We start from the raw sequence: 24,808 nt of genomic DNA, 5'->3' as shown, positions 1-24,808 counted from the left end.
CTTTCATTCAGAGTAGTGTATCAGATTGAGTGTGCGTGTGTGAGTACTGGTATGTAACACACAACGATTCCAGCTAACACTGGAGTTGAGAAAAGACATAACTCGTAGGTGAGAGCCTGCGCGCTCATGTTATTCTAATTCCTATCAAAGGGAAAGGAATTAACAGAGAGATCGGAATAACACACATGATGGCATTTTCTTCTTTTTGGAAGTACTGCGCTCCCCTTTCTCTCCTACTGATCCTGTCCTATTCACAGACAGGTAAGATTATATTTATTCAGTCAATAAACACTTTGGACGTGAACTTGCCTTGAACGCGGACAGATGTTTCACTAGAGAGAACTATATTCATTTGTTCACTAATGTTGCCATCGCGAGATGTATTGAATAGCCATATATATATGTAAATACAAAGGCATATACATAGCCAGCATTAAATGTGTTAGAAATCACGTTAGCTTCCGTTTTAGCCATCTATACGAAAGGGGAATTTTGTTTCTCTCAAAGTTCTTTTGGTTCCGGTTTTCACCCTTTCCTGTTATGTTACGTGCAGTTCATGCAGGCTAATGATCGCTTATTTTGGTCAGTAGTTTGCGTCACTCACCTGCACCTCTTCTTGCTCCGTTTGCTTTAGTAATAAAGTGAGTTCGCTCAATAACTGCATGAACAGTACACACATGTTTGTCAATTCATATTCAGATGCGTTTCTACGCATAGGTGCATTCACAGAGTTCTTTGTTTTCGCTCTCGCGCATCATTGTTCAGATACCGTGCACAGTGCTTTTTCTTTGTGCATGCGTAATGTTCTTTCATTTACCAATGTGCTTTGAGATCTCAAGGTGTACGTTTATGGTCATTGCGACAGTCTGTACAAGAGCGCAGGTAGCCTACCATAATCATGATCGCGCTGATCGGAGGTCCCGCTCTGGGCTCCTCTGCGCATGGGTTAGGCTACTGTCCCAAATTAGTCTCAAATACAAGACTGTCAGAGCAAATCCCAACACGGGCCGCGTATTTCATGCTTGCCATCGCATGATGAGTGCATCTGCCGTTGTCCTGGGATTTGGATTACAAGAGCATCTTGAAGATAGCTGGCCGTTTAATTCTTCTCTTCAAGCTGTGCCATCTGTTTGTTAGATGAGGCTCAAATGAATAATTATTAAGCAAAAGCGAAAATAGCCTGGGACAAAAAGAAAATGCGGTTACACTTTATTGGGTGTCTTTAACTCGTTCACACCAAGAACGATAACTATAAAGATAACGATATTAGCGTCCACACCAGCGACCGATATCGTCTGTTTATTCTAAGCGCACATGCGTCTGCTGCTTTAAATTCTTGAGCTTATTACAGCAGGATGGATTCTGATTGGCTGTCAGTTTTTTATCGTTCATCAGCTGGAAAAAAAATAGTTTTGGAAGTGATCACAACGATATCGTTCCTCTGTATCGTTATCGTTATAGTTGTGGTGTGAACTATGCTATTCTTTAATATTGAGAACGATTTTTAGAACTATATCGTTATCTTTATAGTTATCGTGCTTGGTGTGAACGGGCCTTTAAGGCTGAATCGCATCCGTTCTTGTTGTGATATAAATTCCATCATCAACCAAGTTATAACTTACATTGCAGATCATTTGTCAGTTAGTTTGTATATATTCAAAAACAAACCAAATCAGGTGGTGGGCGCTTTACCAAGCAACGCAAAGACTAAATACCGGTCTGGAGTCCTGTAAATGTGGACCGGAATGACCAATATTTCTTATTCTTTCCAGCAGCGTTCAAGATAGATCCACACATTGCTATTCTTGCTGTATGTGGTTGTGGCCACATTTGAATATGAAGAAATGTGTATAATTGTATTTAAGTGCTGGTCGTAGGCTTTGGATTTATGGGTATATGTATGTACTCATTGCTCAAATGTCAGGTTGTCTCTTCATTTGGACCTTGGGGGTTAAGAGGGAGCTATGGAGATGACTGTCATTAATCTCTCCAGTGACACAAGGTAAAATAGGAGAGAAAAGGGGGGTAGGGAAAGAAGGATGGAGACAACTGATTATCACACCCCTTCATCATTTAAATCAATAGAGAATGTTTATACCAGATTGACATATCTTCATTCCTGTTTCCAGAAAAAAACATGGAAAAGTTGGTTTCTTAGAGATGCAGCAAGAGGAGAGAATGGGGAGGAAAAAAAAGGAAAGTGTGTGAGATGAAATTATCTTTGTACTTACTGAAGCAGAATGAGAAAGAGAGAAATAGACAATGAACAAGAGGTAAAGATGTAAACGGGGTGGAAAAGTAGAAGACTGCCAACAGATGGAGTGACTGGGATAATGGGAGGAAGAGACTTGAACCTATAAGAAACCACTCTATCATAGCTTGAGAGAGTGGGGGAAAAGAAAGATATAGAATAGTGTGTGTGTGTGTGTGTGTGTGTGTGTGAAACTGCCCCTTCCCCCAGCACAACAAATGCAGAATGTAGGCTCAGTGACTGTGTGTGTCCCTTGGGCACAGGCCTGCAGACTCATGTTGTGTTCTCCATCTGAGCCCCTCTTTCTCTTTTTGCCTCTCTCTCATTGTCTTTCTCTCCATCTCTCTCCCTCTGCATGCTCTTTTTTGCAGTGCTGTCTGACTGACACACACGAGCACACACACAATAAACGGCCACAACTGCTCCAGCCGCAATCTGCATGCTGCATTTTTTTGATCGTCCCCTCTCATCACTGGCCCTGCACAGTTAATCATCTCTATTTGTTTATTTGATGGCAAGCAATATGAAAGTCATTCGTTTGAATCTGTTTTCATCATTTTTTGGGACTCTGTCAATGTTGCTTCTGCTGGAGGGCCAAATTGCCTCCTAATCGGAAAAGAGTATAAAAATAGCTGCACAGTTTAAGAGAATTTATATGGATTTAACTTTTTCTTCAAGTAAAATGCAGTTACATATTGTAGTTCTAATAGTTGTCTTATTATATAGTTTGACATGCCTAGTCAAATGGATAAAGGTTGAAAAGCAGCCATTGTTTTAGTAAATCAGAGCTCCATACTGCGAATGGTTTCAAATGCAACAAATAATAAAAATGGATGACAATAATTTAAAATCTAATAGCCATTGGCAACATTTGGGAAAACTTTGTGTGTCCATATGCAGTTTTAGCAGTTATTCTCAGTGTTTTCTACATGCAATGAACAGCATGAGTAGTGATGTCTGATTTGTGAAAAAATGACGCTTATGAACTGGATCTTTTTAATGAGTTAGTCAAAAATATTCACAAAACTAGCTTGTGAGTTAGTGGTTTAAATCATACTCACACAGCTGAATCGTGAGTGAGTAATGCAACAATGAACAGCATGACTTGTGATGTCTGATTTGTGAATAAATGACCCTTATGAACAGGTTCTTTTTAATGAGTCAGCTGAAAAGATTCACAAAACTAGCTTGTGAGTTAGTGATATGAATCAGTTTCACTCAGTGAATCGTGAGTGCAGTTGCATGAACATGATTCATTTTTTCAGTTATGTCTGATTTGACATGACCAGGAATGATTATTTGTCATTTAATATAGATATTTGTTGTGATAAATGTTTTTCTAAAAAGAAAAAAAGGATGACACAAATATGGTCAGGATCAAATGGGAACTACACCACTTCTGAAAAACAGTCTTCATCGGGCAATTTTGTAAACTAAAAAAGACATTTGGCTCCTAAATATTTCATTTCACAAGCTCCCTAGCCATTTTTTAGTCTGGGGCTGTATATATGCGCATAGAAATCAAGTACGTCTTTTGTTTTGAGCTTTTGATTTCCTAGTCTTATTCAGATGCAGAATTGGTGCATTATGTAGGGTAGGCGCAATAGGATTAGCGCATGTAGGACATAACTTGGTATTTTCACTTGACACTTTGTTCTGTAATGCCATGAGGAAGCCTTTATCTTAAGCCAAGGTTTATCCTTTGATTCCAGTGTATGGTTGTGTAATTCCCCCAGTAAAATAAAAATGTTGACATTTAATTGCAGTGGAAGCCCTCCTACCAGTATGTTGAAATCAGACACGTAGTAAAGCCTTCAGGTACACGCTTCCTATTTTTACTCTCATTTCACCGCGAACACTAAACCCAGGCTCAGAATAGACGAATAAAGACGACATATAGATGGAAAGCTGGTGGCAGACTGTTACGTAGCTACCTGGCTTTCTCTTATCACTGTAATAGATTACACATTTTATAGTCCTATATAAACAGATGTTCCTTTAGGGATCCTATTTGTTACGCAACAACACAGAAGATAGAAAAGCGAATAAGCGAGTAATAATCATATGTGAGCTAAAACTCGTGAACACCTGTAATTTGAGGACGAGGAGATAAACAGGGAGGAATAGACCTATTTCAAATCGTTTCAAGGAAGGGCTGGGATTCATCATCGTGTTTTATGGAGCCGTTACACAGGCTGGGTTTGTCGCAGGTGGCATGTTTCGGTAACTGTATTTCACCGTAATTATCTTCAATCTGATTTGACTGATTGGACACTCCTTTAATTTTCATGTTCGCTGCCATCTCCTGCCTGCCTGCCTGCGGTCATTCATATTAGACGCAATACTTGTCTCATTTCAGAGCTGAAGAGATGGTTATTGGAAGATTGCGGTTTTTAAATGACAGAAATTATGAATAAGACGCTTGTGGACAAGTTGACCACAAACGTTATTGAGCAAGGCCAGCACACTGCTGTAATGAAACCTCTTCCATCTCTTCCCAAAAGAACGTCTCGACTATTATTCTAATGAAACACACTCGGAAAGGTGCACCAGTTAAACAGGCTTATTTTTCAGGGTTATCACTCTCAAGCAGTTTCTGCAGCTCGCTTTGATTGAATGCAAGCACATTTATTGTGAGAATTTTAGTGGTTGCTCTCTGATAAGTGTGAATTATTGAAATGTGCCTGTTGGTACTGGACCCGATTCTGTCTGTGTCACTTGTGAGAAGGCAAAACCTCACCAGACATGAGTTGTCAATAATTCAGACTTCGGTTGTGAAGTGCAGTCTGATTCAGATCAAATTTTTCATCCTCTTGTTCTGTGAGACATCTGAGTGGCAGATTTGCTGTCTGGTGCCTGACTATGTCTTTCTCAGCATGGAGAATAAGACTGCAAAATAGCAATGCATTATTTCTTAGTCTTTATTTCACAGCTTGAGGACCAGATAGAAATTTAGTAATCTGAAACTAGTTTTTTTTTCTTCTAATGAGTACTAAGATAAATGGTATTTTAGCAAGGGTTGGGTCACAGTAACTTGGGGGTTTTTAAGTCTTAAAAAGGACCCCAACTATGACTCTTAATTTCTTAAATGACTAATTTCTTAAATAATTAACTGTAAAATACTTTTTATAGGGGCTTTCAATTTTTAGATACAGAGACCCACATGGGAGAGCAAAAAGGGGTCGATTTGTGGGAAACTATTTTTAGGGCTGTCAAAGTTAAAATGTTAATTACAAATTTTTTTTTCTTCTAATGAGTACTAAGATAAATGGTATTTTAGCAAGGGTTGGGTCACAGTAACTTGGGGAGTTTTAAGTCTTAAAAAGGACCCCAACTATGACTCTTAATTTCTTAAATAACTAATTTCTTAAATAATTAACTGTAAAATACTTTTTATAGGGGCTTTCAATTTTTAGATACAGAGACCCACATGGGAGAGCAAAAAGGGGTCGATTTGTGGGAAACTATTTTTAGGGCTGTCAAAGTTAAAATGTTAATTACAGATATTTTTTAAAAATATCACTTTTAATTAACTGATTAATTGACAATTAGCCTAAGATTTCATTTATTTCTTCTTCTTTTTTTAAATATCACTTTTAGCCCTAGTATTTTAACAGTAAAAATCTGCATTGACATTATCCATTAATTTGACCCATATTTCTGTTAACCCTAAAACACAACCCAATGCAGTGCAAAATTCTAAATACAGGTAAAAAAAAACTCTATGCAATCAATACAGAAAATTCCTTCATATTAATACAGTACAGAGTTCCCCATTCTTACTCTTTTTTTTTTTTTTTTTAGAGTCTGAACATTTTTCAGATAATATTTTAAATATTTGTGACTAGTTGATTTTGAAGATATGTACTTTTAATCATCTCTCACTCTGGCAATATCCCAAAATCATGAGCTAAGTCCTTTCAGTTTTGTTCTCTTTTACAACAAGAAAATCACCTTTTGGAATTTTATCTTAGAGAGAGAACAGAGCTGCTAATGTAGAGAGAGAAAAAAGTAAAAGACAAGGCTCTGAGACATGAAAGAGAGGTGGAGAGGAGAGCGAGCCAGACTTAAGTGGATGTTGTGGTTGATTGCCACAGAGGTGAACATTCCTCCGTACAGGGGACAGAGTTGCCATGACTTTGCAAACTCTGCCCTGTGCTTGTTTAACAGCCCCCTAACCTCTTTTCTCTCGCTCCTACTTTCATTTCTTTGCCTCATCCTTCCACCAGTTTCCAAGACTCCCATCGTGTCTCTGTTCCCTACCCACATGAGGTAAAGGTCCCAGGCTTTTGCAGTAATTACAGGAGTTTTAAGTGGAACTAAAGCCCTCACTAGGTTTGACTGGATGAAGGGACTATTAGAACTAAAATGGGCCCCTGCTCCAGATGGAGTGTGTGTGAAAGGCTTTGTAGCTTCTTGAGAGGGAGACTAATGCCGCCTGCACCGATTACATTATGTGGAGAGCATGGAGGTGATAATGAGGCTGTGGATGAGCGCAGAGGGCTAGAGGGAGCAGCCCTTACTCGGGACAGGTGTGTGTGAGACGTGAGTCAGATCTGACCACAGCACACCCTAATGCAGAGAGAGATTGAAAGAGAAGAAGAGGGGAGTGGATCAGATGGATTTTTGACTTATTCAAGTTTAAAACCATCTCTAATCCCAGCAGAGACAACTTTAATAAGCAGAAAATAATGATGTTTGTTGAAGCATCCTGACCGCTCAACATAGCAATAATGGCCAGCCAATGGTGTGAAAGGAGTTTGGGGACGGGGCTATCTGTTTGCTAATGGTAGACACAAGGAAACCTGTCTGAAAGCAGTCAGTTTGATGATTGTTGATACTCTTTTTAGAGATCCTGATTATTTGGCTCAGCTCAGCAAAAAGAACCGGCTCTTTCGGCTCCCAAACGGCTCTTTATTTAGTACCACTTCTGGCTTTTATAATTCAGCCAAATTTGTCAATGTTTTGACCTATGTTTGGCATGTGTGCACAAATATACTTAAATTATTCAAAGTAATCAAACTAAACCATTAAAAAAATACAATTCAAAGCTATAAAATGCCACGCAATATTCAGTTTTGTTAGATGACACTTGTCTATAATTCAGATTTACACAATTGAAATTGTTTTTGTCATAATTCTGGCTTCATAAACCTTTTCAAAATACCATTTTAAATTATTTTTGGTATTAAAACCCTTATTTATGTAAAAACATAAAACATTATTACAGAATGTTAGTGAACTATCCAGAACACAAACTATTATAAACAAATAATACTCCAAATGGAACAAGGTGTGCTATATAACAAATATAAACTACATTACAATGTGCAAAACAGAAGCATCCAACACAGTTATCGTTGTATCTATTAACCCTAAAACATTGTCACATTGTACACGTGTGTTGAATCTGTTGTGTATGTGCGTGCTACCAATCTTCATGTACACATCAAAGCAACATTAAGTCAGTATATGAAGTGCATGTGGATAACAACAAGCCGTGTGGCAAAAATTAGCCCATTGTTTTGTCTTGAATTAAGAAGGTTAAAAAAAAGAAAGAAAGAAAAAGAGAGAAAACGGCTCTCAGAAGGGTGCTCATATTGTTCACTTAAAGGAGCCACATCATATTTGATACAAAATAAATTTGTACTCTGGAAATGTTTTATTAAAAAAAAGAAAAATAATGTGTAGTGCCAGCTAGAGTGATAAAAAATATATATTTTTCACATGGCTGTTACTATGCATTAAAAATACATATTTTTATAAGACATTTCCAGGGTTCAGATCTCCTTGGGAATTGACTTAATTATTTGGTAGAGGCACATGGGCTTGCTGGAAGATCGTGGTGATTACCTTGTTTTAAAACAGTTACGTTTTGCAATTTTGTTTGGTGATGCTCTTGGCACAGAAGTTGCACACTTCACCTTAAATGTTTATTATTTAGAATTGCTAAAGGACTGAATCCTATTAATAGATTTCACCAAAATAACATATTTTTCTAGTTATTTAATTTTTGGCACTTATATTGATAAGCACTGTAAGAGGTGGGGCAGGAAATCCTGTGTAGAAGATAGAGAAAATGATTGAGAAATGACCAACATACCATTGTTTGGTGTTTCTTCAACTTCGAGCACTTTTATGTCCCTGGGGTTGATTGTTCAGACAATAGAGTTAAGGTTTTTTCTTTTTGTTATATGAAGGTCAACTGTCTTGGAAACATTTCACTATCCCTTCATTTATTTTTGCTACTTTTCGAATTGATTTTATGTTAAGAAGACCTCACTTTTAAGATACATACTGTAAAATGTTAGCTAAGACAAATGAGTCAGACATTTTTTTCAAAAATGTTATTTCCACATGTTTCATTTCCATCACAGAATGCTACATAATTTGAGATGAGTGGAAATGACACTGTGATAGGAATTTTCATGACCTTCAGAAAAAATGCCAAAAAAAATTTATTTGATGCATGTATGAACACTATTGAACATTGTTAGTAGAGAAATTAAATAAACGAGTGAGTGTGAAAAGTGTGTTTAAAAGAGTGTATTTTCTAAATGTCCTCTGGGCCAGAAGTGCACATGGTTGAAGAAACACCCACTTACCATGGTACATACTGTATTTGTAAGGGGAGAGAGAGGCAGGAAAAAAAAGGAGGAAGAAAAGGCTGAAGGTTTAAAGGAGAACAGCGTGAAGGTCTCAGCACCTACACTACACAGTTCAATGGTCTGTGAAACAGTGGAGAATGGGAAGTTAAAGAGGCTAGTGTGCACGGCACCAGACTTGACTGAGGAGACTGGAGAGCAAGAGATAGAGGGAAGAAAAACAAACAACTGAGATCGTCGAAGAATCGCAGGAAAGAAAGAGCAACACATCAATGGAGGCTAAAAGATCCTGCATCCAGTGGGAACATTAAAGAAGAAGAGAGAGACTACAGTGAGTAAGTAGTTGTGTGGAAACTAGTTGTGTAGGTGACTGCAGCAAACAGCAAATACATGGCACCATTACAAAGTGAGAACAGATGATCAATGAGGACATTTTACTGCAGGCCACCCACCCGTCTGGAGCTGAGTGGCAGGTCAGGGGTGAAGTGCTCACACACACAAACACAATCACATTTCCATCCCAGTCTTCTGCTCTCACTGATATGCTCACTGAAGTGCTCAGCAGTGGGCTGGTAAATGAGAGTTGCAGGATTGTGCAACATTTAGAACGGAAGAATTGGCTTCCTTTTTAAAGGTGACATATCAAGAAAATCGGACTTTTCCAGGTTTTAAGTGCTATAATCAGGTCCCCGGTGCATCTACCAACCAAGGAAACGTGAAAAAGATTAAGGGGGTCATATGATGCGATTTTAATTTTTCCTTCCTCTTTGGAGTGTTACAAGCTCTTGGTGCATAAAGAAGATCTGTAAAGTTGCAAAGACTAAAGTCTCAAATCCAAAGAGATATTCTTTATAAAAGTTAAGAGTCAACCACACCTACCTAAAACGGCTCGTTCTAACACGCCCCCACACGTCTATGTCACGATTTGGGAAGATTTGCATAACGCCGCCCAAATGTTCACGCAAAGAAAGAAGGCTTAACTTTGATTCTCACTGTAGTATTGTTGTTGCCTACGCTCACTATAGGCCGCCGGCCGCCGCTCACTCTAGCCACCGTCCTCTGCTCACTCTAGGCCGCCGGCCGCCGCTCACTCAAGCCTTCTGTGTTTCATTGTGAAAGTGAAACTACTTTGTTTGGTCTTCAAAAAGAGGACACGACTAGAAATCAGTGGTTAAGTTGTATTTACAACACTGTTCCAGAACAGTTCAACCCAAATATTCCAATGTGTGCAGCACATTTTATGGAGGACTGTTTCCTGATTCTGGTAGAGTAGACTACAATGCCGGCTGTTCTGACTCACAGACTGTAAGTAAGTTTTTTATATTTAAAGAATTTGCCACTGACGATTCAAACGCGAGCTTTGAGCAGTGTAGAGTAGCGTTTGTAGTTTGTCATTTCTCCGATCACAAATGCAGACATGGTTTTATGTTTACGCGGCGCGAGGCAATGCAACGCAATAAAAGACAGTATAAGTCATTATAATCCGTAATTATGTCCCCACTGGATTTGCAGCATGATAATGCACGGCCCCATGTTGCAAGGATCTGTACACAATTCCTGGAAGCTGAAAACATCCCAGTTCTTGCATGGCCAGCATACTCACCGGACATGTCACCCATTGAGCATGTTTGGGATGCTCTGGATCGGCGTATACGACAGTGTGTTCCCGTTCCTGCCAATATCCAGCAACTTCGCGCAGCCATTGAAGAGGAGTGGACCAACATTCCACAGGCCACAATCAACAACCTGATCAACTCTATGCGAAGGAGATGTGTTGCACTGCGTGAGGCAAATGGTGGTCACACCAGATACAATATAATACTGACAGATACTGCACATTTTATAGTGGCCTTTTATTGTGGCCAGCCTAAGGCACACCTGCGCAATAATCACGCTGTCTAATCAGCATCTTGATATGCCACACCTGTGAGGTGGATGGATTATCTCGGCAAAGGAGAAGTGCTCACTAACACCGATTTAGACAGATTTGTGAACAATATTTGAGAGAAATAGGCCTTTTGTGTACATAGAAAAAGTCTTAGATCTTTGAGTTCAGCTCATGAAAAATGGGGGCAAAAACAAAGGTGTTGCGTTTATAATTCTGTTCAGTGTATATTGCTGCTGCCACACAGATCTAAAATAAACATGCGATTTATTTCCCAGCTGCTTAACTTCACAAACATAACCGACTGTTTTTTTAACGTAAACTTGTGTGTGAATGAGAACTTAGTTTAGTACTCCCTGAAAGTACTGAAAATGTATCAGAAGTTTAAACTAATATGGTTTAAAACGCATGATTTCAGCGCGATAAACATGATAACCAGAACCAAAACAGATGTTTTTTAGCAGGTCTGAGCTGTAATGGCGTAGCTCTATTCTGGAAAAGGGGGCGGGGAGCAGCAGCTCATTTGCATTTAAAGAGACAGGCCCGAAAAACAGTGTTTCTGCTTCCACTCAAAATAGGCATTTTCAAAATGATATATTAAATGATGTATTTTGAGCTGAAACTTCACAGACACATTCTGGGGACACCAGAGACTTACATTACATATTGTAAAAAGGGGCATAATATGTCTCCTTTAATATATGAATGTTAATTTGAATTGAATTAGCCACATGCCACATGAAATCAAACTAGAAACTAGTGTTGTTTTAGTATTAATTGTTTACTATAATATTTTTTTATTCATATTTTGAAGTAGCTTTAATGTTTATGTTTTCATTTGAAATTTAGTATAATTTTTTAGATTTATTTTGTTAATTTACTTTTATTTCAGTTTAGTTTTAGTTTGGCTTGAGTTTTTATTTATTTCTAGTTTATTTTAGTGCTTATCACATTAACAAAGGTACAGGTAACTGAAACTTTTTAAAGGTAACTGAAAAAAAAATTGTTCCAGTTTTAGTTAACAAAAATAGCTCCGACTGCAGTGACAGAAAGATAAATGTACTGAATTGCATTCTGGGAAGTGAATTGTTCTTTCACAAAATGTTCGTCCACAAAATGTAATTTAACACTATTATTAAAGTTATTGTTATTTTTTATTTAAATATGATGAAAATATATTATCCATCCATCCATCAACCTTACAACTTCAAGGCTTTTTCTACTGTTTCAAAAAAAAATTTAAGACAAGGTTTTAAGGTAAAAGTTGTCTGGACAAACTGTGCTTTTCTAGTTAGCAATTACAGTCATATATAAATTCTAAGTCTATTCCTTACATCCAAATTGAAATAGCTGCATGCTGTATCAAATTCTGCATGATGTTTGCTGCCTCAGTTCAAATCTTGGAATTGAAATTGCAGAGAATTACTGCTTGACTATAAAGAGAGGACCTGATTGAAAACCGGCACATAAACTAAGGTAATTACTTTCCTGTATTCAAAGCGATCTGCACCACTGTTACGGGTCAAGGGCCACACAGAGTGGAACTACATGGTCAGGCAATAGAGTTCCCTAACAGGAAACTCTCAGTGATAATGATTATCTGGAGATTACTTTGAAAACAAATTGAGGTGATGTGAGATGCAGGATTGATAAGCACTTCAAACATGTATCAGAGCCAGACAGTACAACACCATCCAACACTGCAGCATCAGCACATCGCTGTCCTCTTTCCCAACCCGAGTACAACGAATTCAGGCTTGGGAGTTAACCTTTGATCTTGGATAATTAGTAAGTGGTAAATAAATCTTCATTAGCCATAATGAATTTACACCACAAAACAAAAAGCTTCAAAAAGTTGCTGGTAATTCCACAATTAAAATCTCAAGGCACGCCTCGAGGACGAGGGCAGCACTTGTTAGTATGCGCTTGCGGTGTTTAGACTCCTTATTGTTTGGTAGAAAACAGTTGCGACCGTGAGGTCATCTTGTTGTTGTTCTGGCGATGCGGAGAGTTTGTCCTTCCAGGGCTGTTGGACAGAATTGCCCTGAGGTTCCGATAGCAGGAGATTACTTCCTCTAACAATGGATTACGTTTCCGAGATTGTCTCGGTTCTAGGGGCAAACAACTAATGCTTAAGCAAATATGCTTTGATTTTGCTTAATCAGATGTTTCTTTCCCCAAATATATAGTGTATGCTACACAATAAACATAAATTGAATTAAACAAAAAACTGTTCACGGTTTGACAGCAGCAGAACTGTCCAACATATAATTTATATAAAAAATATATGTTTACAGGTAAGCGGTAGCATTTTCTGCTGGAACACTCACAGATGATATAAAACAACTACCTGGCATTATCTCCAGAAATATTCTCTCCAAAACATTATACATTAGACAGCATACTTTAAGTATTATAAATAGCAGTTTAATGTGCTAGTCAAATTAAACCTCTCGAAACTTAAAATTTCTTGTAGATTCCCTTGCTCGGTAGTCCTTGTACCCAGTCCATTTCTGGTCAGAGCCCTAATTTCTTTACTTAATAGTCTCTCTTTTTGGCTCTTTCTTTAAATTCTCTAATTTCTCTCTCGGTCTGCTGATGTGTGCACTTTGCATATGTGCTGTGCTGCATTTTTGTTATAGCAGATCTTTCTCACTTTTCTATTTCAGCCCACTAAAAGTTCTTGTTCTCCCTCATTTCCTCTCCTCTCGCCCTGCCTGTATATCACACTCAGTTTTGTTCATATTTTCCTTCAATCACTCCTTCCACCACTGAAGTTCTTTGGTTTCACTTTCAGAAGTCTCACGATTCCTCTCTACTCACCTTCTTGCTGTCTGTCGCTCTCTCTGAATTTCAAGTCATTGCTCAGTTTGGGTGATATCCAGCGGGAGCTTTTCTGTACAGCAGTGGGACGTTTAAAGCTATTTACTCACATCAATTTTTAATTTTTGCATTATTGTCATGGTGAGGAATGTAAAGCGGACACGTCTCACTCAGTCCATCTCTCTTCCCTTCTCTTTTCCCTCAATTTCCTTCTTTTCCCCCAAGCCCAGTTTATCTCTTTATCCATTATATATTGCTCTTTATGTCTCTCTGCCAAGCAATATAGCATAAGGTTTATGTGCAAATCAGGGAATAGCAGGGGATTGACTGGGTCTGTATGGATGTGTGCTCCCACAATATGTGTGTGTGTAATATGCACTTGGGGACATTAGCGGTCATTGGCTCAGAAGTGTGCAGCTCTTTCGCACACACATACATTATTGTGCTTGTGTCATTATTATGCAGAATGCATTTCTCTGCATGGCCTGGTCACTTGCATGTGCACACACACACACACACACAAACTTATGCACTGAGAGAAGACTTTCTGAATTTTTACTATATATGTATAGTTTTAACAAATGAGGAAAGAAAGAAAAAATGAGAAAAAAAGAACCCAAAGCAAATATCACTTTTAATGTGCTTTTTTCCCCCAGACAAGCTGTCTAAACCTAAATTGTGAAATATAATTTTATTCTAAAATTGGATTTCCAGCACCTTCATTTCCACCACAGAACACTCCCAAAAATACATAATTGGAGATGTGGTGGAAATTTCACTTTCAGAAAGTATGACAGAATTTTCCTATGGTACATATATTTTTCGAGGTTGGAGATTGTTAGTAGTTTTATCAAAAATTTAATAAACTAGTGAAAGTATAAAAAGTTACTTTTAAGAAAGATTACTTTCTAAAAGTCTACATGGCTAAAAGATCTCATAGTTGAAGAAACACTCTTACACAACTGCCATTGCTCTGGACCTGAAGCACCATGGGATGAATATATTAAAATTATTTGCATCTTGCCAAGGAATGATTTGGAGCTGCAGTTTGACTCGAATTCTCCTGAAGGTATTACCTTAAAGGGGTCATATGATGCGATTAAAATTTTTCCTTTCTCTTTGGAGTGGTACAAGCTCTTAGTGCATAAAGAATATCTGTAAAGTTGCAAAGACTAAAGTCTCAAATCCAAAGAGATATTCTTTATAAAAGTTAAGAGTCAGCCACGCCTACCTAAAACGGCTCGTTCTAACATGCCCCCACATACCTACGTCACTATCTGGGAAGATTTGCATAACGCCGCCCAAATGTTCACGCAAAGAAAGAAGGCGTAACTTTTATTCTCGCTGTAGTATTGCTGTTGCCGCCGCCATGTCGTGAAGACACTGTGTGTTTCGTTGTGAAAGCGAAACTACTTTGTTTGGCCTTCCAAAAGAGGACGATATCTGCTTCGTCATGCCTGGAGCTGATCCGTGCTGGTTGCTGAGGAAATAAAACAACTTTGTGCTGTGGATCGCCGGATCGGCTTTCACCGTGGACGAAGTGGAGTCCAGCCCGGGGTCGTCACATGTGGTTGCCGCAAACCTTCCGGACACTCCTTCATCGAAATCGCCGGCTGCGAAGTTCTCAAGCCCACCAGTCTCTGCTCACTCTAGCCCTCCGGCTGTTCCTCACTCTAGCCCCCGGCCTTTGCTCACTCTAGGCCAGTGTTTCCCAACCGGGGTGCCATCTGTCGAGAGCAGGGGTGCCGTGTAAAAAAATCCTTTTTTTATATTTTTAAATTGCTAAAATGTTCAAAAAAGCATCTATTATATAATATCCATTTCTGATGTTGCCAATAATTAGAGGTGCACCGAAATTTCGGCTGCCGAAAATTAGTTCACCGCTCAGGTTTCACTTTCACTTTCTCTATGCGTGTGCGCTCCGCTCAGTCGCTCCACTCGTATACCGTTCATGCGAATCAGAACAGCAAAGTCCACTCAAAAACTGAGCCGACAGGAAACATCGATGTAGTACAGTATTGTTTCTGTCTGCAATAGCCCTACTGTGTTGCAACATGGTGTGGTATATGGGCAACTCTGGTAATGCTGCCCTCTCATTCATTGTTTATACATTTATATGTGGTTTAGTCGAGTCATGCTCCATCTAACAAAGCAAAAAAAATACGTTTTAGTTTGTTTGTATACTGCATATATGTCACAAGGCTCTCTATGAGAGGATAAAAAGAGCTGTATAAACCACAGTCCTCTAGTGAAACCGGCAGCAGTCTGGAAATAAAAGGGCTAGATGAGTCCTCATCCACTCATGAAATATCCCAACCGAGCTGTACCATCCAGACTTTTTGCCAACTATACAGCTGCAGCGGGAACAATGACACACATACGCATACAAATGCGCTCACACACTCCTTACTTAGGCACTCTGAGCAGGCTTGGACTAGCTGGCACACAAATTTATTTAATATTAAATTACTATTAAAAATAAAATTTACAAAATATAAAAATGAGCATGTCTGTAGCATGTTATTGGCTAAAAATATACAAAAATATAGGTTCAAAATCCTGTGATTTCATCTAAAAAACAATATCAGTGCTTCAGACAAGCACATGCTTGTTCGCTTTCATCCATTTCATCACTGTCGGAATTAAATGAAAGAAACTTTGTAGGTCAGCTGGTGCTGAGATCAGTGGCCGGTTACATAAACTGCTTAGACTAGTCATAATGAGTTAGTCATCTAAATTTTTTTCTTCAAGACTGGTCATAGCTTTTAAAAGTTACTTTTGAAACTAGTTGTAAGTTGGCCAAACTAGTTAAGTCTTAACGTAGTGGTTATGCAACTGCCCCTAGATGTATTTTTTTTCCTTTGAGTGCGGCAAAAAGTTACTTTTTTATTTTATATAATATTTTCTGTGTATATGTGGGTAACATGAGTTAAAGCCCAATGTCATTTTCTTTATCTGCTTTGCATCATTTCCCTTCCAAGGTCATGGGTTTGATTCCCAGAGAAAGCAAAAACTGATTAAATGTTGAATGCAATTTAAGTCGCTTTGGGTGAAAGTGTCTGCCAAATGCATAAATGTAAACGTTTCTGTTAGTGAGAAAACAGAAGGTTAGAACTCAGTTGCTGTTGTCAAGTTTTGGTTTACAAAGAAAAGATTACCAAAGTTTTCACTGACCAACGTAAATGTATTTTGTAAATATTAACATATTTTGATTTTGATTGTTGCAACACACTTCAAAAGTTGGGACAGAGGCAAAATAAAAGTGAAAAGGTTATAGAATATCTAAATTAAACTATTTTGAAACAGTTCACAGTAAGTAATAGGTGAGGGTATCATGTTTGTGTATAAAAGGAACATCTCAGTCTTTGCAAGCAAAGCTCATCAGTTTGTGCCAAATTTCATGAGGGAAGTGTCAAACAAATCAAAAATCACATTTCTCAATGCAAAATCGCAAAGAATTTAGGTCTTTCACCAACTACCATACATAATCTTGTGAAAAGATTCAGGGAATCCAGAGAAATCATAGTACATGTAGGGCAAGACAGGAAACCTCAGTTAAATGTGCATGACCTTTGAGCCCTCAGATGGCAGTGCATAAGAAACGGTTATGCTGTGGTGTTAAATATAGCCACATGAGCTCAGGAGTACTTCAGAAAACTGCTGTCCTTTACCACAGTCTGCTGCTGTATCTGAAGTCTTGTATCAAGCAATCCTAGACAAAACTTTTGCTTGCAAAACTTTAACATTAGTATCCTCATTTCTCAAAAAATTAAACATTGTAATTAAAAGGCAAATTGATGTGACACATTGTTAAACATGCCTCTGTCCCATCTTTTTTTAAATGTGTTGCAGCCATCAAAATCAAAATTTGTTAATATTTACAAAATACGTTTACGTTGGTCAGTGAAAACTTTGGAAATCTTTTCTTTGTTGCATTTTATTGCATTTTACAAAACGTCCCAAATTTGGGGTTGTATAATCCACACATGCAAAGTTGGTTGGTAACCACATGATTAATGAAGGTGTTGATAACCCAAGAAAGTTGTTTAAAACGATTAACTGGTTCTTGAAGCCTCGTAATCAAAACATGAGTCCTTCTGTTGAGTTGTGCGACAAATTTCATAAGTATTTTACTGAGAAAGTTCAAGATATCCACAATTCCATGCTTGCTGGTTCTTCACTGCTGACCAATGAGTTCCACCCTATAAATTTGTCATTTCATTTTTCAAATTTTGAAATTGCTGGTTCAGATGATATTTTGAAACTGGTCATGTCTATGAATCCATCTACGTGCCTTCTTGATCCTATGCCTATTGAGGTATTGAAACCGTGTGCAACATTCCTGGGTCCCTCTATTACTGCAATCATTAACACCTCTCTATCTACTGGAAAGGTTTCCTCAGTCCTTAAGCTAGCTGCCATTACACCAGTTCTTAAAAAGGCTGGTTCTAATGTAGAGGATTTGTCAAACTACAGGCCTATCGCTCATCTTCCATTAGCCGGAATTAGAGATTCTCCAACATTGAACTGCTTTAAGAAATTTTTAAAGACTTATCTTTTTAAAGTTGCTTACTGTATCTGAATATGTTTATACTGTTTTATTGTTTATCGCTGTTATTTTATTATGCTTGTGGTTGTGCTATGGGTTAAGAAACCCATGCTTGTTGTTGTCACCTATGCTTGCAGTTGTAGCGCTTTGAGTTAAGAAAAGCGCATAATAAATAAAATGCATTATTATTTATTATTATTATTATTATTATTATTATAGGAAATGAACAGCGACACAAGGTTCTGAAAGTGCTGTAATTGTTTTGTGTGATGACTTTGCTTATAGAAGGTTGTGATAGACTCAAATCATCACTGCTGCATAGTTGCATTTTTCGAGTTGTCAAATATGTTAATGTAATTAATGTAGTCTTACAATGACTTACAACGATACATAACAGCTACATAAGCACTATATAAAATAAATCACTAAACAGGATTTACCCTATTATATTTCATTGACACGAATTGATAGGTGAAACAACAAACAGCCACCCACAAATACTCTATAAACAAAGTATCCGACTGTCTTTGAGTTCACATGAACAACGGTTAAAGTTACTCGTCGTTCAGGCTACAGAAGAATACCATACTTTCTCCGTTCAATTAGGCCTAAGACATCGCAGACAGGCCTATAACAACCCAGCCACAACACATAATTGCAAACAACATGCCTTACCTTAACACAGAATCGACCACAGAGTCCAACGTTTATATTTGTTCTATGAATCTTTGAGTTAACATGTACTAAACATGAGTGGAATTTGCACCGCAGCGCCCCCACACCTTGATGCTCATGACAAGAATAGCATGTATAGTTATCTTTATTGAAGTGAATTAGGTTTAAATCGCCGTCATGCATGAATGAATGATATTTTTGCAATTTTACACATAATAATCCACGATGATCACTTTACACAAAACTGAAATTGCACGTCAAAATAACACATTGTCAATATTTTTCGAGACCCCCCAAAATTTCACAAATCACGTTTTCAGGGGAGCCCATGTCTTATTAAGGGGAGCCGAGCTCCCCCTAGCTGCCCCGAAGTTCGCACACTGAATGTAGTGATTTACTTCCATTTCTGGCTCTATGGCATTTCTGCGCGGTGTCGGAGATGTTACAGAAACTCTTAAGCCTCTTAAAAGTCCTTGTCCGTACTCCTAACAATTTTGGACCTTAAGACCTCTTTTAAGGGTTAAGATGCTTTCTGAATGACTTTTCTTTACTAGGATCTTTTCTTTAATTTTAAGGGGAAACACCCACATTTCTAAGAATTTTCTAAGAATTTTGTTACTAGGAGCAACTCTTAGCACTAAGATTTTTCATGAATACGGGCCCATGTGTATAAAAGTCACTGCAAACAAGCCCAAGTAAAGTTTAGTTCTGAGGTTTGCATATGCCACACAGATTGACATTTTGAATTTAATGCAATGACATTCAGATACTTTTAAGGGTGACTTAAGTCTCCAGATGCTTTTTTGGCATCTGCGGAGACACAAGTTTGAGTCCAGAGTCCATAATTTCTCAATCCCATATGTTTTTTTTCACTGTCCTGTCTAATCAAGGCATGAAAAGCCTAAAAAAAGATGATGTCAGAGGCAATGAAGTTGTCTTAATGAGACAACCTGAAAAATAAGCCAAAATACATCAACTGTCATCAGCACTTCCTGTTCCCGTCTTGAGTTACACACAACCCTAACGCAAATACTTACTCGTTGGCAGTTCTGCATGTGCACTTCAAATGGTTGAAGTGCCGTACAAGCACACACACCCCGGCGCTTTCTCCACCGTCTTCGTTAAATAAAACAGAGAGGCTACCACATTTCTAAGAATTTTCTAAGAATTTTGTTACTAGGAGCAACTCTTAGCACTAAGATTTTTCATGAATACGGGCCCATGTGTATAAAAGTCACTGCAAACAAGCCCAAGTAAAGTTTAGTTCTGAGGTTTGCATATGCCACACAGATTGACATTTTGAATTTAATGCAATGACATTCAGATACTTTTAAGGGTGACTTAAGTCTCCAGATGCTTTTTTGGCATCTGCGGAGACACAAGTTTGAGTCCAGAGTCCATAATTTCTCAATCCCATATGTTTTTTTTCACTGTCCTGTCTAATCAAGGCATGAAAAGCCTAAAAAAGATGATGTCAGAGGCAATGAAGTTGTCTTAATGAGACAACCTGAAAAATAAGCCAAAATACATCAGCACACTCGCTGTATTACTCTATGAGAGTAAGTCATCAGCACTTCCTGTTCCCGTCTTGAGTTACACACAACCCTAACGCAAATACTTACTCGTTGGCAGTTCTGCATGTGCACTTCAAATGGTTGAAGTGCCGTACAAGCACACACACCCCGGCGCTTTCTCCACCGTCTTCGTTAAATAAAACAGAGAGGCTAATGCATTTGGATTTGGCACTGTGCGAATTCATCGCAGTTCCTCAGACATGACCCACTTTATCTGAAGTGGAGCCACATCCGTTATGCTGAAAATCTATCACCATTAGAGCTCAGCTCTCCAGTCCCACTGCCTCGTGGTGTTAAAGAGACCCACATACACAAATGCACATGCTGTGTTCTGGCCCAGGGGGCGGCAATCATGTTCCACTGCAGGGGATGGAAAAGTAACAGAGACAGGGACACAGATGTGTGTGTTTGAGCACTTTCTGCCAGCTAGTGCATCAGGGGATTGAGGTTTCCTTGATAAATGGAGGATGTGCTGAAATACTGTGTGCAAAAAATGGTTTGTTTAAATGAAGAGCGTCTGTATGTGCAGCGGAAATGGTTTATCCCAGTTCTGTGTGTATGTTTAGGACTATGCGACAGATTATGCCGTATATGAGAAGACAGGATAAACAGATTAAGGAGATGGAAAAACATGAGTAGAAGATCAGACGAGGAGAGAGATTTAGGATGAAGGAAACTGAGAAAAGAGAGGGAAAGTTAAAAATGAAAAATGACTAAGCTGTGAGCAGAGGAGAGCTACTTTGCCATATATTAAAATGTCTCCTGACTGAGTAGTAATTACAGATAGAGAGAAAAAGAAGTGGGAAAGAGCAAATGAAGGAGACACCCAGAGGGAACGAGTGTCGGAGGAGTACTTTTCTAAAAAAAATTAAAAATGGATCATTTAGATATAAAGTCAGGGGTTTGTGAAAAAATGAAGACGTGATTTCTCACATTTTCTGCATATTAATTTTTTTTTGTTATTATTAAACACAGAAGAGAAATAATTCATTTGACCTTCAGGGCTCTTCATAACCACAATAAAAAAAGAAAGAAAGAAAGAAAAAGAAGATGAAAAACGAAAGAAAATGAAAGACGAGAGAAGAATGAATGTTACACTGCTTGATAATTTTTTTATGTGCTTCATACCTAGAGTATATGGGAGAAAAATGCAGAAACGGTATTTTTTTATTTTTGTATTTCACAGAGAAACTATGAAAATAATGTAGAAAATAGATAGTAAAGATTTTTTACAATTAAATAGCATGCATAAAACCTTTTTTTGTTTCCTTAACACAGGGCAGGGTTTCTCAAACTGGGGTTATAAAACACTACTAAAAAAAGATTAAATAATTTGTTTGCCTGCATGTCATGTGACCACTGACCAACATCTGAGAAAAGGGAACAGGAATGTATTAAGTTATTGAAATAATAACTAAACATTAACATTAACTCTCAGTACTTCAAGTGAATATTTTAGGTTGGAGGGGTTTGGCTGGCAAAAAGTTTGGGAATCCATGCCATAGTGTAGTATTGGACTCATAGGAGGACATTTGGGACGAGGCATATGACTGATAACTTTGTGACTGTTATGTTTTCAGCAAACTTTCACCTGACTGTGGTTTAGATAAACTCTCTTACACACCTACACACTATAGTACTGTATTATATTTGTGGGCCTGTTAATAATTCTGATTTACTTGCTTGGTCCTCTCATCCAAGAGGACAGCATTTTTTCCCCTATTGTACTTTCTTGTTCTCTCTGTAATTGACAACTTTATTATATCAGTCTCATTCTGTGTAAAAGCTCTTGAGTTGTGAATCGTGTGAATTGTGATTATATTCAAGCGCTGAACATTGTCAGGGGAAATTTCCAAGAGGAAATGTACAAAAAACAGAGGCTGTGTTTAATTAAACTTTAATTTAATTGCAGTTACGCATAATCGACGCTGTGACTGATTTATTAGACGGTCTGAAAAAAAAAAATCTCACAGTATGGTTTAATGTCAAAGCAACTAGTTAAAATTGCTCTGTAATGTAATGCACATTTGATTAACAATATAAACATATTTTAAGACAGTGTATAATGTAAGTATGAAAGGTAAAACAGCGTGTGATATCAATCACTCCCATGCAGGCTTTCACTTCCACTTTCTCTTTGAAAGACTTTTCTGCCCCCTCTTTTGATTCCATTCATGCTTTCTCAATCTCTCTACAACTCTTTAGCCTTAATGGCATCATTCCAGTCTCCTTTCTCGTTCAGATTCATTTTCATTCTCCTCATCCCTTTAAAGTCTTGGCTTGAGAAATAGCCGTGACCTAAGAGATGTGGTTATGAAAGAGTGTGACAAGTGTTTTCTGTGTAGGAGGCCGTGGAAAGTCCTGTGAAATTGGGGGAAAATTAAAGTCTTTTTCGGCCCGGTGATTGGTTCATTTTGAGACCACTTTTGCTTTTAGTCTGACACAGAAAGTCCCCAGGTTACCGCCTCCTCCAATGACCGAAGATTAGAATGAGAAAGTTAGCAGTGAAGAGATGGTGACATTAGTTTCTCATCTTCTATCATTCCTCCGTCTGTTGTCAAGGGCTCTTTCATGATGCAAGTGCGTGAAATGTTTGGCAGGATTGTGTGTTTTATCAGAGGCTGGTACAGTTGGGACGGCCACCTCACATGTTCAAACGTGTATGATTTGGCCATGGTTGCAACCACACAACATGTTCAGCCTGAGGCCTGACAGAGGGAGAGAACTGTTTTTTTAAAAGCCGTCTTTAAAAGCATTTCAGGCATTGCAAGTGACTGACTGAAGATCAGAATGCTGTTAGACTTCAGATTTCTCTCTCAGTATTGATGGGGGTCTAATTAACCAAAAGTCATTCCACCTCCAGGATGATTATCCCACTGTGTGAATACTTATCTTAAAATAATAAAGGTTGTGTTGTGAAACCAAAACAGAAAATTATCGTCTGCGATAATATTGTAATTGTTGTTTTAAAGATGTGCGATTTGACATTATCGAGTATTTTGCAAAAAAACATTCAAAACAGCCCTATAGAGTGCACGCATACATTACATGAAGTCTAGACTAGTGCGAGTGCGCATTTAGAGTGCGTTCTTTCACTGCATGATTCAGTCTAATGAAATGCCTTTAGATTGATCACAAATTCAAGACATGGGGGCAGAAAATGTATATATTTATACTAGGGATGGGTGATATGGACTTAAAAATGTATCACGATATTTCTGGTATTTATTACGATAACGATATCAATGACGATAATTCAGGGAATCCTGTTTCTTATAACAAAAGTATTATCTTTTCTATTTTTACCCAAAATAGGGTGAGCATTAATGAGTTCACACGCAATGTAAAGACTGTTTAATTCATACTGGAAGCCGGAGGGCGCTCTTGCACAGAAACTCCATATATCCATAGCAGAAGAAATACTACTGACAATGCTCCAGGAAGGTATCCAGTTATCGCTGAATAAAACGCACACATGCAAAACTGTATCGCACACATGCTACTGTATTTTTGTGCACTGTACAGCCCTAACCAAACCAGTTACAGCTCGAGCTCCTCATTTAGCTTTCCGTGATGTCGCTCCACACTGTCGCACACAGAAATATGTCAACAACTAGACTTTATCGTTATTATCGCAGGAAGACTAATTCTTTTCGTGGGGAGAATTTTACCAGTATATCGCAAACGATAAGATATCGCCCATCCCTAATTTATACCACTTTATATAGCCTAGTTAATCAATTTCACACGAAGAGTGACGTTTTTTTCTCCAAAAATGACCATGATTACAAATGTGATATTGATTTTTTACAACAGTTCAATAAACAAGAAGTTAATTGAAAGACTTACGTTTTAGACACCATATTTCCTGGTTTTGCACTATTTCGACAACAAAAAATGATTCCAAACACAACCACAGCATTATTTTGCGTCTCTGAGCAACATTGACGGTGTTTCGTTCCTGAATGAATCAACCGTTTAAATGATTCGGTTCAAATAAACAAAGTTTTATTAAGAGACTTACGTTTTAGACACCATATTGCCTGTTTTTGCTCTATTTCGCCAACAAAAATTATTCCAAACAAAGCCACAGCACTGTTTTGTGTCTCTGAGCAACATGACTGTGTTTTGTTCCCGAATGAATCAACCGTTTAAATGATTCGGTTCAATCGCAATGACTCACTTATTAACAGGGACTTGCTGCCACCTACTTGTGGATTTAATTTCACATTCAGTGTATCTTTTATTATTGTAATAATTTCAAATATCAGTATTCAAAAGATAGTGGACACTTTTAGAAAAAAAAGGCTTTATAAAGGTGCCCATAATGCCCATAAAATGTAAAAATCAGTTAAAACTTATTGGAAAAGATTAATTTCTATCAGTGTGAACTGACCACCACACAGAATATGAAGAATATCAAAAACTTTAGGAGTCAGCTGTCCT

General features: G+C 38.0%; 1 protein-coding gene across 1 annotated transcript in view; it reads left to right on the top strand.

The window, feature by feature from the left end:
- Nucleotides 1–24,808, top strand: part of LOC107582091 (cell adhesion molecule 4-like) — a 124,028-nt gene continuing 99,220 nt past the window's right edge. The window contains exon 1 of the mRNA XM_016267822.1: nt 1–261. Coding sequence (XP_016123308.1) covers nt 186–261 — 76 coding nt within the window. The 5' untranslated portion in view covers nt 1–185. The remainder of the gene's footprint in view (nt 262–24,808) is intronic.

This window comes from Sinocyclocheilus grahami, unplaced genomic scaffold (genome assembly GCF_001515645.1).
Source record: "Sinocyclocheilus grahami isolate Dianchi unplaced genomic scaffold, SAMN03320097.WGS_v1.1 scaffold40.1, whole genome shotgun sequence".
In the NCBI taxonomy this organism is placed as follows: Eukaryota; Metazoa; Chordata; class Actinopteri; order Cypriniformes; family Cyprinidae; genus Sinocyclocheilus; species Sinocyclocheilus grahami.
This window is presented reverse-complemented; position numbering and strand designations above follow the sequence as displayed.